General features: G+C 30.0%; 1 protein-coding gene across 2 annotated transcripts; it reads right to left on the bottom strand.

The window, feature by feature from the left end:
- Nucleotides 1-15,591: 15,591 nt before the first annotated feature.
- Nucleotides 15,592-17,619, bottom strand: LOC120069869 (dof zinc finger protein DOF2.4-like). 2 transcript variants are annotated; one of them, XM_039021682.1, is made up of 3 exons: nucleotides 17,266-17,619; nucleotides 16,045-17,072; nucleotides 15,592-15,880 (listed from the first exon to the last, which is right to left on the bottom strand). In XM_039021682.1, exons 1-3 carry the CDS (start codon nucleotides 17,317-17,319, stop codon nucleotides 15,874-15,876), a joined length of 1,089 nt encoding a protein of 362 aa, XP_038877610.1. In that variant the 5' UTR covers nucleotides 17,320-17,619; the 3' UTR covers nucleotides 15,592-15,873. The 2 variants fall into 2 exon arrangements, with proteins under 2 accessions (XP_038877610.1, XP_038877611.1); XM_039021683.1 differs by having other exon boundaries at nucleotides 15,592-17,072; nucleotides 17,266-17,618.
- Between the last annotated feature and the right edge of the window lie 694 nt (nucleotides 17,620-18,313).

Genomic DNA, 18,313 nt, shown 5'->3' with positions numbered 1-18,313 from the left:
GGTCCAAACTAATGGAAGAGGCCACAGGATATGTTGACACACATCCTTCACCCACTTACTATGAACCACTTCCCTTATTCACCTTGCTATTGACCCATGCAAATACTTTCTGAATAGAGGTCGCTCCTAGGGTGACTCGAAGCTGAGTAAGAATCTCACGGTGTGAACTCTTAGGGACGTGAGAGTTAAAAATAATATATCTGTCTCTTATACACATCTAGATGTGTATAAGAGACAGCTCCTAGGGTGACTCGAAGCTGAGTAAGAATCTCACGGTGTGAACTCTTAGGGACGTGAGAGTTAAAAATAATATATCGTATATATTATTAATCTCCTACTGAAATGTTCTATTTTTTTGGGTAAATATTTACTTAGGTATATTCCGGCTAATAAACAACCTAAGTCTGGGTGATTATTCAAGTATAATATTTATATTTGGATTTAGCCTACGATATCTGAGTGATAAACCAATTTATTTCCTCACATCACTCACGCATTGTAATGACTCGACCCCCTAGGACTTAAGTTAGGCCATTACTAAACATATGCATGCATGAAACTTAAAACGACACTCTGTTATGGTGAAATAAATGCTAATTAAATAAGGTACATTTAAAAGACATTGCATTTAATTTCAAATATTAAAAAACAAGGATAGGGTACCCATAAATCATAAATGATAATAAATAAAACTGGAAGCGATTCTAAATAGTAAGTTTTAAACATCAACACTGAAAGCTAAGAAAAACATGAAAAGAAGTTTAAATCTCATGAGCGGAAGCATAAAACTGGTCCTAATGGCTCGTTCACAAATTCCACTTGTCATTCGTCGGCATGTCCCTACGCTTACCTGAAACATAAGTATGAGAAAGGGTGAGTATAAAATACTCAGTAAGTAACCCCACTACTGGGGTCAGGCTAGGCATCTATGTCCTCTAGATGCCTACCTCTAGTGGAACATATAAACTACTCTAGTCCTCATGGGACACATACATACATGAAAAACTTATTTCTATCCTACTGTAGTTAAGTATGCCCACTATCTCTAGTAAGTCCCGTAGGACCCACAACCTTTGGTGAATCCCGAAGGAAATATAATCTCTTACATACGCATGGTTATGCATACACCTCTTTCGTGTACACATAACCCACTTAATGTGTACCTCTTTCATACACCCCAGATCCTCTCTATAAATGTAGGGATGCACACCTCTTTCGTATACATGGTTAGGTATACACCTCTTTCGTATACATATAACCCACTGAGTATGTACCTCTTTCGTACACCCCCAGATACTCTCTATAAATGTAGGGATGTGTACCTCTTTTCGTACACATGGTTATGTATACACCTCTTTTGTATACAAATAACCCACTGAGTATGTACCTCTTTCGTACACCCCAGTACCCTCTAGGTATGTATCACTTTCATACACACCAGCCCTAGTACATCTCTTTCATGTACAAGCGCCCTTGGACGTGCATCACTTTCATGCAGTCACATAATCTGGAAAGGAAAAGATATTGCATCTAACTTCATATTACATATAACGTTCACATAATCATGAATTCTCTAAAATCTCCTGATCAAGGTCTAGATCATGTTAATTAATCTACATAATTAATCTAATATTAAGGATCCACTCTAGTACATCACTTTCATGCACTAACTCATGTAAACAATCAAACATTTGAAATTTCATAATACATCATATAGCTTACACACTTTCATAATAAATCACATAAATAAGCACATCAACAAAATGCTCCAACTTTTACCTAACTTTAAGACATTCCCGTAGTAGTGTCGCTTAACTCATAATTTAGGGTCATGCCCAATCGTTCTTTTAATATATGTCATAAAATTCTAAATCATGCTCATACATTAACATGCTTCAGACATATTATCACATGCTCATATATCTTTTCTAAAGAGTCCATTAAATCTCAGAACAGTCAAAATTATCTTCGTAACTAGTTTTACAATCCCCAACATAAATCATAAATTTATTGGCACAAAAGTGGTTCCAGTAGTAAGATTATTTACCTCAACTTGGTAACAAACGCAAAACAAAATCTCCTTAGAACTTCTTTAGCACACTTGAATTAACCTAAAGTTATGGCTTGGTCCAAGACAAATTCTAATACTCGATTTAATTAGCCAATCTGATCATGAATTAAATCCAAAATCAATAACTTAATTTTCCCACTATTACTCTAGATCCAAAAGAATAACCATCCAACAACTTACAAAACTTAACGATCTTCATCAATTTTCTACAAAACAAAATGGTATGTAGCTTGATGGTCAATGTCTCAAAACTTCCAAACCTTGAATCTAAGTTTCACACCAAAGAGAGGTTACTAATTTAATCCAAAATCAAAGGGGTGAACTTCATCTCCCAAATTATAAGGAAAAATAAGTCTTACCCAAGGTTTTCCTCAAAATTCCGACAAAGATCGGGGCAATGGCGGCCGACGACGCGTTGACTTGTGGCTGCCATAGATAGGCAGCATGTGTTGCTACTGGACGGCATAAATTGTTTAGGCTAGTGGCTGGTAGTGAGGGTCTTGCATGAGGAGGGTTTGCGAGAGTGGGAGAGAAGGGTAATTTCTAGTTTACAGATTTTATTCCGCAGCGATTATGAACAAACCAGAACTTTAAACAACGATCCAACCGTTAAAAATGAAACTCTATATGTCTCGAACATACTGACCAAATTTGAGCACGATCCAACGGTTCAAACTCTGGCGATCGACAATTTTGTGGAAGATGTCGCTGAAAAATCGAATTGCTTTCTCCCCCAATTTTTTACTTCTTTTCACTCTCCTTTCATTTCGAAAAAAAATCTCAATTCTTTTATTTTTTTCCAAATTTTGAAAAGATAAATAAAATATTTTATCACAAGATTCTATTAAATTTAGAAATCAATTAACTTTTCAAATTATCTTAATTTAGGCTTCAAAAACCAAAATTAAAGGACATAAGATCCATCAATTTAATACAAATTAAATTCTTCCAAATATTTAAATCAATTCAAAACCACATGAAATTAATTATCTCATTTATTTATTACTTTTTAAGTTGGCCCTAAAATCCAAAATCAAAGGGAAGCAAAATTCAATATTTTCAAGATAATCAATTCAAATATCTAATCAATTAAATTCAATTTAACCAATAAAAGTTTTTCAATCATTTCAATTTAACCCCAATTTTCCAAATGAAAGGAAATTATTACTCAATAATTTTAGATAATTAACTTAAATTTTCCTGAAATTTGGGATGTTACACGCATGCTCATAAAATTGGGTTAACAACGTTCAAGAACTGGCTAAAAATCTCCAGGTAGCAAGTGTTTCGTAAACCGTAACTTAAGTACCTCTAACCTTAGACAGAATTTTAGCCCAGGTGAGTTTGTAACCAGAGTTTTACAAGATAATGATCTATTTTAACTATTTAAAACAAGTTGTTATTTGTTAACCCTAGGTGAGCATGCATCTTATCTTTGTTACAGGTTTTAAAATCTAATTCATTTTATAACACTTTAAAAAACTATAGATATACTTATAATCCATAACATTCATCAGGCCATTTCACAATTTAATGTAATACTTTATATTAAAAAACATGAAACCCTAACATATGCATGCTATATATTATAACTATTTATAACATACTTTCAATGCATGCTACATGCTTCCTATAGAGATGCTTATAATCCATAACATTCATAATCCTATAGAGATGCTTATAGAGATGCTTATAATCCATAACATTCCTATAGAGATGCTTATAATCCATAATCCATAACATTCATCCGGCCATTTCACAATTTAATATAATACTTTATATTAAAAAATATGAAACCCTAACATATGCATGCTATATACTATAACTATTTATAACATACTTTCAACGCATGCTACATGCTACCTATGGTGGGATTTTAAATCTACATGGCATACATTATACAGATACGAGATTTAATTTAATTATAACATACTTCAGATACATAAATAATTAAACACACTGAAATGGACTAGTTTTGACAACCTCAGCAAGCAATAAACTAATTTTTTACAAAAAATAATTTAAACAATAGCTCTGAACTGCTGTTGAACTTTCTAAACCGACCCAAACTATCTCCAGACCACCCGAACCGAACCTTCAAAGCAAGAAATTAGGCTGAATCGGTACAAAATAATGCTGAACCGGTCCTTCACGACCCGAACCGACTGAACTGGCCCACCTTAACGGCTGGTCTGTTCACGTGCGTGCATTCTAGGCTAGACAAAGAATAACATTGCAACGCTTCAAGAACAACGTTGAAACAATGCAACGCAAAAGCCTCTACTGTAGGGCTACCTGATGAACAACGTTGCAATGCTTCAAGAACAACATTGCAACCTAATTACATTTTTAGCTTCAAGCCTCCACTGCTGCATGCTTCATTTCTTCTTTAATTACAACCTAATTGTAACTCTATTAATTTTAACAAATTTACATACTCTTAATCACACATTAAGACCCATAAACAAAGAGTCAGTTACAATAATTACTATAAAATTGAAGAGAAATTTTGATGTCAAAACCATAATATATCCATTCAGCCCCATTTCATACATCTTATGAAAACATTCACCAAACTAAAATTAATGTAAATTGAGTGCTTAAATCATGCTCTGATACCAGTTGTTGGTGTTGACAATCAATAAGAGGAAGTAATTAGGATCTTAAGCACTCTAATTCCATTAATTTTAAAAATTAAGCATGCAAGGTCATCAACATAGAAGTAGGGTTTCATAAACAAATACCTTTGAAGAATCCTCCAATCTAGCTACTTCCTAGCTTGAAATTAATCACGAACTTGTTGTCAACTACCCCAAGATCTTCCCTATTATCTTCTTGGTTCTTAGATTGGATGGTAGAATCTAAAATAAGAAAGAATTAAGGGAAACTTGAGGATTGTTTTGCTTCAGTGTCACTCAAGAAGAAAAACTCTTTCTTCTCAAAAAAAAAAAAAAAAAAAAAAAAAAAAAAAAAAAACACTCAACTTGCATGAATGCCATTTCTCAACAAATTCAATTGATTTTGTTCAAAAGAGCATGCAATCTGATTGCAAAGTTACTTGACACCCAAACATGCTTCAGTTAAGTGGGAATTTGGTGTCTAAAGTGGGAAAAAACCCACTACGGTTCGATTTTCCAACTTTTTATTGAATTTTATTGAAAAATCAATTTTATTTGAAATCTAATTTCAAAAAAATAAAAATAAAAATATTAATTCAATAATTAATATTTACCTAATTAATTAGTTTTAAATAAAATTAATTCTTATAATTAATTTTAAATAAAGTTAATTCTAAACAATTAATTAATTAAATTAATGTAATATAAAATATTAAATTAATTAAACACCAATTCTTAACATGTATCTCTATTCATGTTTTTAATATTTAAATCATATCTAAATATTTTCTGACACTCCAATTTCGTATAATTCGATAATTAAACGTTTAATAATATCACATATAATTAATAATTCCCTCAAATCAAATTTGAACATTTGAAATTCTTTCATCATGTTATTCTAAGCTTTAGTCCATTTATGAGCTAGTAGGGGACCTAATGGACCTACAAATTATGAGCTCCAACGATCTGAGATTAATCGATTAAACTCTTTTAACCAAATTAACCAACATTCGTTAACTACCGGGTGACTCCACTAAAGCCATGTAGCTGCACTCTCCTCACTGTACATATATTTCTGTCCACTTGATTTAACCATGATCAGTAAGTCGATCTTTCATAGGTTGTTCGTATTTATAGTTAGGTCAAAATTACCATTTTACCTCTATAATACATCTTGTTTCTTAAGTCTCCACTGATCTACTAATGAACAATTGGTTTATAATCCTACCAATAAACCGAGTCCCTCTCAGTCATAGAGAGGGTGGGGCCCCTTGTTCAAGACTAAAGTCGGTACTTAAGGAAACAACCTATCTATTATCCTTAAAGTGAGTAGGAGCGAATTCCATCTTGTAGGACTATGTCTCCAGCTATCTACCTGGTCTTACCCCTAAAATGGGAAAATTATTGAGTGACGATGTTGAGTAATTCTCACCCATGCAGATTAAAGGATAATCTCAAATAAATAGAAGTTCATAGTTGACTCAGGATTAAGTTCAAGTTACCTTAGATCATTAGGTTAAAATAGTCAGTTTTAACAGTAAATGACATTATAAAGAAAAGTGACTATTTCGTAGTCTGGTCTTATGCAAACATCTTTTGTTTAGGATGCCTCCACTCGTCTCCACATGAATGATTTCGGGGTCACATCGTTTGTATCAAATACAAAGCGAGCCATATCCATAGTATCCCCAAGATAAGGTACCCAACCTATCCTTATACTTATAGACCATTTTGGCTATATACTCAAACCTAGTCCTATTTTATGTCTCCACATAAAGTTTAAGTATTAATGTTATAGCCAAGGGTTCGTTAGTTTATTGGGTTTAGGCTTTACAAGTGCAATTTACATATTTAATAACTGTTTCATTGAATAAACCTCAATAACATTTTTATTGCAAATAGAATATGTTTAATTTTAAAAACCACAAGTTTTAGGACATACAACTCAACACGAAGTTCATAAAATCTACAAAGCAGTCGAGAAGCCTTACAACAAGAAACATACCTCATAAATTCCTTTTACTTGAAATCTACATTTGTTTGCCTAATGTATTCGAAAGAAAAATGAAGAGAATGATTTTAAAGAAATCAGAGAAGATGGGAATATTTATCTTAGAGATTCAAAATACTAAATTTTTCCTTTTATTTTTTTTAATAAAAACAAATAATGCCTGTTATTTAAGGGATTCAAACCAAATATGAAGAGAAGATGGAGGAGAAAAATGTTTGAATGAATAAAACTACATCGTAATTATATTCACAATGAAATCTAGTGACATTAAAATATTATAGGATGAGATTGTGGAGGAACCAGAAAATAAAGACCATATAAAAGGTGTGAAAAAAAAAAACCTTCCTTAATAATGATGAAGTCTCTATAGCACAAGAATCTAAATGTTATCAGGGAAGAAGAAGACGACCGTCGTGTCGGCAAGTCAATCCAAGTCAGTCCATTCACATCATCCAAGTTATTCCCAGTCAGCAGAGGTATATCAACAAATATGAAGAATATATCGATACCATAATTGGTTAAGAAAGAATCTTAATGGTTATTCTTCAATCATTTGTAGTGTGTCATCTCTACCTTCTCTTTGTATTTTTTACTATTATTTATTTATCCCAATTAGGGATTTATCTGTATAAATTAGGGTTGTCCCTTCCTATTCAATACAAGAAAAAATCACAACCATCTAGCTATCTCTTCTTCAACATTTCAAATTATCAACTAATGTTGTAGGTAAACCATATCAAGAGTGTTATTGGAGGTTATGGATAGAGGAACCTATTTCAGGGTTACTAGCACCATATACACTGCAATTACAGAATTTGATTGACAAGGATGGACCATGGTGAACTACAACATAAACATCATTATGGGAGGAATTCGAGATAAAAGACATCAACAATGAAACATCTTTATTATCCACCATTCTAAGAACGTTAGAATTGTTGCACAGCCATCATGGTACATGGTTAAACGAGAAATACCATATTCATAAGTTAGAAAAAGCTTAGATTGGATTAAATCGACAAAATGATTAAAATATGTGTTTGTAGGAATAGAAATTTTAATAAATCGGAAGTCATGATAGTGATTATGTTCATCCTATCTACCATTGAACAAAATCCTTAATCATTGAATAGTTACAGCAAGGGAAGAAATTATGAACAATGAAACAATGAAAGAGTTAATGGACAGTTAGTTGATAGTTGAGATGATCATTTGTAGTCTAATTTTATGAAATATGAGGCTGATTTCTTAGATAAATACAAGGAATTATGAATTAAACCTCATATTTCAAGTTTAAAACAAAAAAGTAATGATAATGATAATGATAAAAGACAATTTTAAAAATAAGAAAAATTGGTTAGAAACAAGATGTATCTATAAATATTTCATGTTTAAAATGACACTATAATACCGATAATTATTAAAAAAAAAAAAAGGGAAAATTAAAAAATAGTATGATTTGGTTAGGATTAACCGAAAAGAGAAGATAGATATAAAAATTCTTATTTAGAAAAAGTGATATAATATGAGATTTGGAAATTCAAATCAACATTTTAAGAAAAGGAAGCTAATTCATCCTGAATATCTTAATGTAAATTGATAGAGCGCAAATTTTGAATTTTAAGATTTTATATATGTCCGGGAATTAAGGATGCCTGGGAATAAAATTGATGGGAATACAGGATGACTGTGTTTGGTTGTGCCACAGTAATGTTATCAGAATTTTATGAGAATAAATTATTTTTGTATTTAATTTATAAAATTAATCATGAAAACTCTGTAAAATTTTAATAGATTAATTGATAAATAATAAATTCAATTCAAAATTTTGAGAAAAATTAATTATTTAACAATCAAATAATAATATTAATTAAATAATTAATTACAAGTATTTGTAAAATGAGATGTTTATAATTAAAGTTACTTGATTACATAATTTGATGGGATCATTTTAATGAATTTATATATTATGATTTATTAATTAATAAAATAGTTAATGGATTATAATAGATCAATGATAAACTAATTATAATTATTAAAAAATAAATTTATATTATATTAATCATAATGATTATGAACTAACCACAAATATAATTAACTAATTAATAGATAGTTTTATTACATCGATTCTTTACGTTTTATTAAAAAATAAGTATGGGTATATAAGTGTATATATAAACTAATTTTTTAAACTAAAATAAAAATTAAATATATATTGAATTCTTTATATATATATATATATATATTAAATAGAGTAGTTAAATTCATACACCATCATTTCAAATTTAATATAATTTTCTAAAATAATTTAAATTAATTAGTTTGAGTAATATATAAAATAAAAGAATAAAGAAATGTATTATAAGAAGGGAGAGAGTAAGAAGGAAGAAAACTCACCATTTTGGATAGGAATCATTCATGGGCATAATGGATACATGGAAATAACTTATTCCTATGCTAAACTATAAAACTTGTACCAAACAAGGATGTTTATCCCTTACCCATTCTCACCTTTATTTTCCTCAATTCTCTCGATCCAAATGTCTCCTAAAAGAGTTGTTAAGGATATTTTAGGACTAAGGAAAAAGAGCTACACGGAGATTCATGCTTTTTTTGCTATAATTTTGAAAGTTTCTGTATTTTGCTATATTTGCGAATGAAAGTGTAATTTGATCCAAATTTCCTTTTCTAAAATGGCCAACTTTGCGGAGCCCATTCTGTCAAGTGGTAGATTTGGAGGCCCATAATATCAGCCCATTATATTGGGCTTATTTTCCGAAATTTCTACCGGCCCAATCCTCCTAGGCCCCATCAAGTTGAATTTCCACAAAAGATATTGAAAAAACTCTTTTTTTTTTTTTTTTTCTTTTTTTTTCCTGTTTTGTCTAATAGTTGAGGACCTAATTACTTCTTAAAAGGTTAAAGTTTAGTATATAATTGATGGTTACAGCCACATTCATTCTTTGAAAAGATGTAATAGATTTAAGACTAACAACAATTTGTCAATAAAATAATGATAATATATTAACTAAAATAACAATTTTTAAAAGAAAAAGGGGTATAATTTGAAGGGTTAAATAAATAAATAAATAATGGAAGGGGTTGGTGGTTAAATAAATAAAGTTTGGAGGACCTTACTTTAATAAAACTCCACTAAATGAGGTGGGATGTGACAAAGAAGAAAGCCCCACATAATTTGTGGACAAATTCATTCCCAAAATTCAGTCAAAAGCTAAGCTCTCTCTTATACAACACAACAATTAATTAAATCAATTCAAACATGTCACACACACCCATCAACTTTCTTTCATTTGCACTATATTTAATTTCATCTTTTTTCCCTTTTTCTTTCTCTTTTTATGTAATTTTTTAGGTCCATTCTATATTTGTCTTTTATTAAATCATATCAATGTTTGAATACTAATTAATGATCATATGTTACATCAATGTCATGTATCTTTCTTTTAATTTGAAAGGAAGATGAAGAAAAATCACTCAATGAGGTCTTGAAGGAATAAATGCAACAACTATGTATAATATTGTAATTTATAGCTAAGCATAATTGTAATTTCATTTGTCTATCCACGCGGTTTTGAAATTTAGTTGTTTTATTTTAAGAGATATTAATCTATCTTTTTTCTTCTTCTCGTTTTTTTGATATTGTAGCATTCTAAATCTATGTCAAGTCGCTCTCTTTTCGAGAAAAAAATTCAATAAAAGAAAACGCGCTTAATGGATATTTCAAATTATTTGGACATAATAAGTTCAATAAAAAAAGGACGCGCTTAAGTTCATAATTTTCATGACCCTTCTCTTTTTGTCCTCTTGGACTTATTTCTTCTTCTTTTTTTTTTCTTTTTACAAATTTAAATAATGACGTTTAATCCAATTTTATTTTAAGAATTCTATGATTTTTTTTTCTTATGGATTCAACACTATGATAAAGATGTAGAGTTCGAATATCTTATCTTTTACGTAAGAATATATGTCTTAATCAATTGAGTTGTGCACTCCTCTGTAGTTCAAAATTTTAGAAACATTAAACCTAAAGAAGTTGATTCTTTTTCCTTATTAAATAGATTTGAGCTCATATGGAATTACTTTGCACAATGAGTTTAATTAGTAAATTTAAATATATTAAAATGTATTCAATAAGAATAAAATTCTCAGAGTTCATGTGAAAAATCATGACCTATTTGATAAGAAATTTAAAAACAAGATAAACAGAATTTTATTTCATATTTTCATATGTATGATCGATAACATATTCGGAAGTTGTTAGATTTTAATTTGAACAATTATTTTAAATATATTTGATCCTATATTTATAAACCATGACTTGTACTTAACCATTAAATATTAGGTTGACAATAAATTATTATTATTTAATTCATAAACAATGTTTTATGTTAAATTTTTTCTTTTGTATAACTCTTATTTGCAATATTATATCATTTATAATACTATATAATACATATTTTAATTTTTTTTAAAAAATAACAAAATTTATAATATGAAATATTGTACTTCTATTTTTATATTTTTATTCATTTAATATAATTATATATTTTAAAATTTTGAATTTTGAATACAGTAAAAAATATAAATTTGTTATATTCAGAATGTACATTTTTTGGACACGTAATCCAAAACTATTTTTCAGAAATATAATCGAGATTGTATGTCAAATATATTTGTTCAATTAAAATAGCATTAGATAATGATTTTAAAAAATGGGCTAAGAAGGGATGTTTTGATATTTGGATTACCAATGAATTTAAAATCCTTCTTAAATAATCATAAAAGAATTAAGATTTTATCTGTTTCTTCAAATTCTTTTTCTTTTTAGAAAAAGTGTCTTTTAATTTAATTATTATTTCACATATCGAAATTGATTATGCCTCGAATTCATAAAATCCAAATCAATATAGAATTATATAAAGATTTTAATCAGTGGTTAAAAAACAAATAGGAGAATATATATAATACCTTGAGATGAAAATTAATGGCTAAAAGCCGCCACATGGCTGCCCATAAGAAAACAACCATACACAAAATTTGAAGGTAACATAATAAATCTTGGGAAAAAATATATATACTTTTTTAGACCATAAATTTCGAGTATAATTTCTATTTAATCCTTAGATATTAAAATGTTAAATTTTTATTCTTGAGCTTTGAGTTTAATTTCTATTTCATCTTTAGACTTCAAAACGTTCTATTTTTTATCATTGAAGCTTTAAGTTTATTATTCATTTGGTCATAATATTTTAATATTTTATATTTTTACTTTCGAGCTTTTTCTAATGCTTATTTTCGTCTTTCACGTTTAACTTTTAATCGATTTATTTAAAATAACTAATTAATAGAAAATTATTTCAAATGGTAAAACTATTAAAAATATTTACAAGATATAGTAAAATTTTAGAACTATCAATGATAGACGTTGATAGTTCTAAAATTTTGCTATATTTTGTAAATATTTTAATTCATTTTTCTATATTTAAAAACAACCCTTATTTAATTATACTTATTTTAGTTTTTTAAAATTAATTAATAGACATTAATACTAAGGAAAAAAATGTGTATTTAATACCAAATTAATTTTAAAAGTGTAAATCTTGAAACTTATGAATCACTACGGAAACAAAACATAAAATTCAACCTTTTATAATGTAAGGACGATCAAAATGAAAACTAAATTCAAAACTTAAGGGTCTAACTATAGTAATTTAAAATCTAAAGTAAATGTTATGTCATTTGTCTATGTTACATTATATATATGTTGATTTTTTTTTTTGACTAAAAAAGAATAAAACTTAATAATTGTGAGAGGCTCATAGGAGAATATAGAAATGAAGTGAGAAAATTTAGTGTTAGAGTAAATAAGCATAATGATGATGTTGAAGGTATGGAAGTTAATTTAGTAGAAATGATTAAGACATAATTTCTTAGTCAAAGATTGTTTGTCTCCTTGGCTCCACTCATTACCTAAAAGGAAAACCTCCAAAGCCACATGTCCTATATCTTCATTCCCTCTTTCTCACTTATCTCTTCCTTTGATTTAGGACCCCCCACTCTCAAAATTTAGTAAAGTTGTAGTTCCTTCTCTAAAATTAAAAAAAGTTTTGACTATTTAATTAATTGATATAATTCTTCGAATTATGATATACGTGAGACTCGTCTCTATTCAAATAGCTCGATATATGATTATTCTTGTAGGTTAAAAGTTTAAATCATCTTACAATTTAGAGAAGATTAAAAAAAAAATGGTTATAACAAGATAGTTGATCAACATATATAAAATCATCTTTTATGTCTCTTAACTCGTTTATATGTTAGAACCTAGCTCAATTGGTTAATAAAACATATACTCTCAACCAATAGATTAGAAGTTCGAATCTCTAATCTACTCTACACTTACAATTAATAAGCAATAAAGTATAAATAGCATCTCACTATTCACAAAAGCAATTTCCACATTCACTATTTATACATACTAAGATTAATTAATTATATAAAAAGAGAGACTTCTAAAAATGGGCAAGAATCTAACTTACATATGATTGAGCACATATGGAAGAACGTGAGGGCTTATAACCTAGAACAAAACACTCACACATTGGAATCTCTCTCTCTCAATATTTTTCCTTTCTTTTTTTCTTTTTTTCTTTTTTTCTTTTAATTTTTTTCCTTTTTTTTTCTCCCATAGATGAAGATGAGAGATAAAGCTAAAAGAACCAAAGGACATAATAAAGCTAAAGCTGCCATGGAAACAGAGAGAACATCTTCACGCCTATGCATGTGCCCATCAACACACAAACATTAACTTAAAAGACCCTTCCTAACTTAGCTTGGAATTCCGAGCTCTTCTCTCTTTTTTTCCCCTCTCTTTTTCTTCTTCGTTCGTCTATTTCTAGTTACTTATCCATCTATAATATAAAACAATAAGATCTCACATTAAAAAAAAAACGAAGAGAACTACACTTATTATAAGATAAAACGGGTGAAACGAATCCGGAGAATTGGTGTGTTAGAGATTTTCTTGTTTTAGGTCATTTTTTCTTGATAATTTTAAGGTGGCTAGTAATGGATTAGTTAAATATATGGGGGTAATTAATGCTATGTGTTTGGATATTATGTTACATTGTTGATCCCAAAAGAAGATTAATTTTCATATGGTTTTAGAAAACCTAAGTAAAGAAAGAATAAATGAAAGTAATAATGAGAGTATATATATATATACACTTTGTGTGGGGGGAATAAAAGAAATCCAAAGGCAAGATTCCATTCAAAAAAGAATAAAATCTATAAGAACTAAATGATGGGAAATACTGACATCATAACCATGATGCAAAATTCCCAATCCCCCTTTTACTTTGGATTCACTTTTGTTTAAATACACATATAGTTTACAATCAACACAAGAAAGCAAGAGATGTAATAAAAACCAAACAAAAAGCTTAAGTGGTCAAGAGAAGGCCTTCTTCCTTTTTTTCTACTTTTGACCAATTTGAATAGTGTGTGTTTGTGCTCTTAGACTCCTTGCTCCCTTTTTGAACCCCAAAAAAAGAAAAAAAAAAAAAAACCCTCCTAAATACCACAAATTCTCCCTTTATTTATTATTTTTATTTTATTATAATTGTTTCTCGCTCGATTGAATCCGATATGATTAGATCTGAGATGCAAAGTTTTTGAATTACCCGTCTATCGGAAATCATTAAAGCCCGAAGCAAAGAAAACAACAAGTTACCATAAATTACATCCACAATCCAATTCGGAAGTCGGAGATGCAACATCTTCTGAATTGGAAAGAATCATTACAGTAAAATAATAACTGTTGAAATGTCTTGAATCTGTTTGTTGGCGCTTCAAACAACCAAGTACGGGGATCTAAGGGCGACGCGCCCTAGTGGGGGTTCGGGGGCAACGCCTCCGAAACCTATTCAAAATTCGTATTCAGCATATTTATTTATTTGTAGTTATTTACGATTATGACCTTAGGGTTTAAAGTAGTGCGCTATATAAACTCTCTAACCCTAGAGGCGTTGTTATGATGTAAATTTTGAAAACATTCTCTCAAATAATATTGTTCTTCATCTGCCCGTGGATGTAGCTAACACACTGTTAGTGAACCACGTATATATGTGTGTCGATCTTCTCTATCTCTACGTTCATTTTTTGTGTTCTTTAACGTCGATTTCATAACAATAACAAAATCAGTAACTTAACGGGCTATACAAGTGATCAACCCTATTACAAACACAAGGTTAAAATGAGGAGACATACCCCAAAGGATACAAATTTAGGGTTTTAGGGGAGAATCTAAAAGGAAGAAAGGGCACAAATTTAGATGCATTCAAACTGCAGTTTCTTTTCAGGAAGCTGAAAAGAAAATCACACACCAAGCCAAAAAAAAAAATAAACAAATAAACATTACCCAAAAATACGAAACTAAGCTTTCAGATGGGACTTCTGAGATTTTTCTAAAATGAACATTCTAAGATTTTGATAGCCTGAAAATCAAACACATGCATGTATCTAACATCTCGTTTTAATTACAAATTTGGTTCTTATAATTTGAAAAAAAAATTAGAATTTATTAATAAATTTTGGAATTTTTAACCTCTTTAGTCCGCATAATTATATACTGTAAGTTAAACCCTTTATAATTATATGCATTATTGGATACTCTACTTTTGCTTTTATCAACTTTGCTTCATTGACCAAAAGATCAAAGTGAGAGCGAAAAGAAAAAACATACATCTAAAAAGAGGAATGGGATCATCCATTCATTTCATTTCACAATGAGAATTAGGTCAGATAATATCAAACTTCACAACACATAATATAACAAAGTCCCTAATTAAAATCAAAACCCCACATAATTAAAATAAATGAAGAAAAGAATATATATATTAATAATAACAATGAAAACCCTCCACAACAAAAGTAGCTAAAATATTAACCCCTACAATACTCTAATATTTTGATCTCCCCCTTCATCAGAATTTTCTAAACCCCCCCACAAAGTATTTTTTTTTTTCTTGTTTCCTAATTTCTGAAATTTCATTCACCTTAATTTCTTCCCCATATCCATCTCTTGATGTTGTAATCACATGTTAGAGTTTGAAGCCTCAGTTTCTCAGCTGGCTTTCTCTCATTCTCTTTCAACCCCTGTAGTACGAATAAACAACAAAGGAAAAAAAAGGAAATACAAAAAAAGAAAATTAAAAATTAAACCCCAAAGTGTTAAATTTTTTTTTTTTTTTTTTTTTGGTAAAATGTTGGTAATTTGGTTCTAATTAAGATTAGGAATTAAAATTGAAACCCCAAATTACAAGAGATGAGTAGTGGAAGAAGTTGAATTGAAATGATCTGAAATTTGATCAGTACTCCATCCAATGTTCCCTGGTGTTGTTGTTGTTGTTGTTGTTGTTGTTGTTGTGGAATTCCAGAATTGATCTTCATTTGGTTGAATTCCAAGAAAATTTCTGGACAAATTGTTAATCCCTTGTGTGTCCTCCAAGATTTTCATACTATTATTATTGTTGTTGTTTATATTCTCCAACTGATGATTGAATAATCCACTCTCCAATAATGGCTTTGACAACCTATGGTAGTTTGAGAAATCAGCTGCTTGTTGTTGATGATGATCTTGATCAGCCATGAAATTTGAATAAATCCCATTTTGTTGATGTAAATTTGCAAAAAAGGGTATTTTCCATTGATGATGATCTGTAATTCCACTTGATAAAATTGAGGAGGGTGATTCAGATGGGAGTGAATTATTAGGGATTTGAAGGGCTTCAAAGTTTAAACCAAGGTTCCCAAAATCATTAAGATGGTGTAAATTTTGAGAAAAAAAAGGCAAATGGGTTGATGCAGGAGGAGGATGATGAGCTAATTGTTGGCTAATTATATCTGTTGTGCAACTATTTGATGACACTGTGCTTGTTGAAGTACTTGGAGATTTTGACCTATTATTGCTTCCTCCTCCTTTGCTACTTCTCTTGCTCGACCGCCGACACCCACCTCCGACCGGTACGTTCCTCATCGCTCCACCTCTCGTCCAGTACCGTCGACACGTCTTGCAAAAGTGGCGAGGTTGAGTGAGACTATAGTTATTGAAGTAACAAAACTTTGTGTTTGTTGATTCGCATCTAGGGCATTTTAACCCGGCTTCGGGGTGCGGTATCTTTGCCAACCTGGCTCGATCTGTCATTGACCCTGGTCTAATGGAGCCAGGTCCACCCCCACCTCCACCACCACCGCTACCACCACTGCCACCACCAGCTGGCGGTGCCGGAGGTGGAAGATGTTGAGCATTATTAGTCTCACAACCACTTCCTTGGAGGTGATTTGGTTGCTATATTGAGAGAGATAAAAAAGCATAAAAATCCCAAATAAAAAAGGTTTGGTATATTCAAGTAAAGATAGATATGAAAGAAAGAAAGCAAAATAAAGGGGAAGAATAGGGAATAAAATTGTTCTTTTCAATTTCTTGCTTTTGTAGTGAAGAAGCTATAGAGGAAAATCATGAAATTAATTAAACACCATACCTGAGAAGGCCAATTGGGAGGATCAAGAAACACAGGAACTGAAGAGAAAACCATGGAGGAGGATTATCAACACAAGAAATAAAAAATAAAAATAAAAATATTATCTTTAAAGGGAAAATAGAAATGAAAAACTTGGTGATGAAAAAGGAAAGGAAAGAAAAGAGAGATGAGGAGAGTTGAGTGGGAGAGAAGAAAGATAAAGGGAATGAGAGAATATATATATGGGAATGGAAGTTATAATATATGTTCCCTAATGTCTTTAGGGTTTTGAAGAGAGATAATATAGATAGAATAATATTTGGGTAAGTTTCTTATTCTTTAAGCTTCTTTTTTTTTGGTAGTGTGTTGTTCCACTGTGGGCACTCAGACAGAATATAATAATAGAAATGGGAGGGTTTAGTTTGGCCATGCATGGTCATGGAGGACACAAAAAGAAACCCTAGTAGGGCAAAAAGAAAATCTCTTTATCCTCATTTTTCATTTTTAACAACCTACCTCTCTCTCTCTCTCTCTCTCTCTCTCACTCATTTCTAAAAATAAAACAAAAACACTTTATTATATATACAGCCAAATATCAAATATCAAACTACCCGTGATAGGCAAGAATAGACACTGATAGATGTCTATCAGTATCGACAGTGATATTTTGTTATATTTGTAAATAATTTGACTCTATTTAAAAACAATCCATATATATAAGAGAAATATTTAGATGCGTCTCGAATAACATCTATCTTTGTGCATCTCACCAAATTATCTAGTCATAGTTTATCATGTAGCAAATACTTTTTACTTTCTTTTTGAAATATTTTAATTCTTTTTTTATGTCCGTTGAGATTAAAATACATAAAAATGGGTGCATCTCATATTGTTCTATATATATTTAAGAGAGGATATATATAAAAATAATATAATTAATAACAATAACAAAAGAAAAAGTTGAAGTTATGGTGGAATGGTCTTGAGTGGTAGTGTCACAATCTAATGTACCTTTGTTTCTCCTGTCTATTTCATCCTCAAATTTATTATTATTATATATATGTATGTT

Source organism: Benincasa hispida, unplaced genomic scaffold (genome assembly GCF_009727055.1).
Source record: "Benincasa hispida cultivar B227 unplaced genomic scaffold, ASM972705v1 Contig645, whole genome shotgun sequence".
Lineage (NCBI taxonomy): Eukaryota > Viridiplantae > Streptophyta > Magnoliopsida > Cucurbitales > Cucurbitaceae > Benincasa > Benincasa hispida.
Note: the sequence above shows the minus strand (reverse complement) of the source record. Positions and strands in the feature narration are given on the sequence as shown.

Coding starts and splice junctions, on each gene's coding strand:
- LOC120069869 (XM_039021682.1), bottom strand. CDS start 17,319: ATGGTTTTCTCTTCAGTTCCTGTGTTTCTTGATCCTCCCAATTGGCCT. Junction 17,073..17,265: donor CTCCCAATTGGCCTTCTCAG/GTATGGTGTTTA, acceptor CTCTCAATATAG/CAACCAAATCACCTCCAAGG.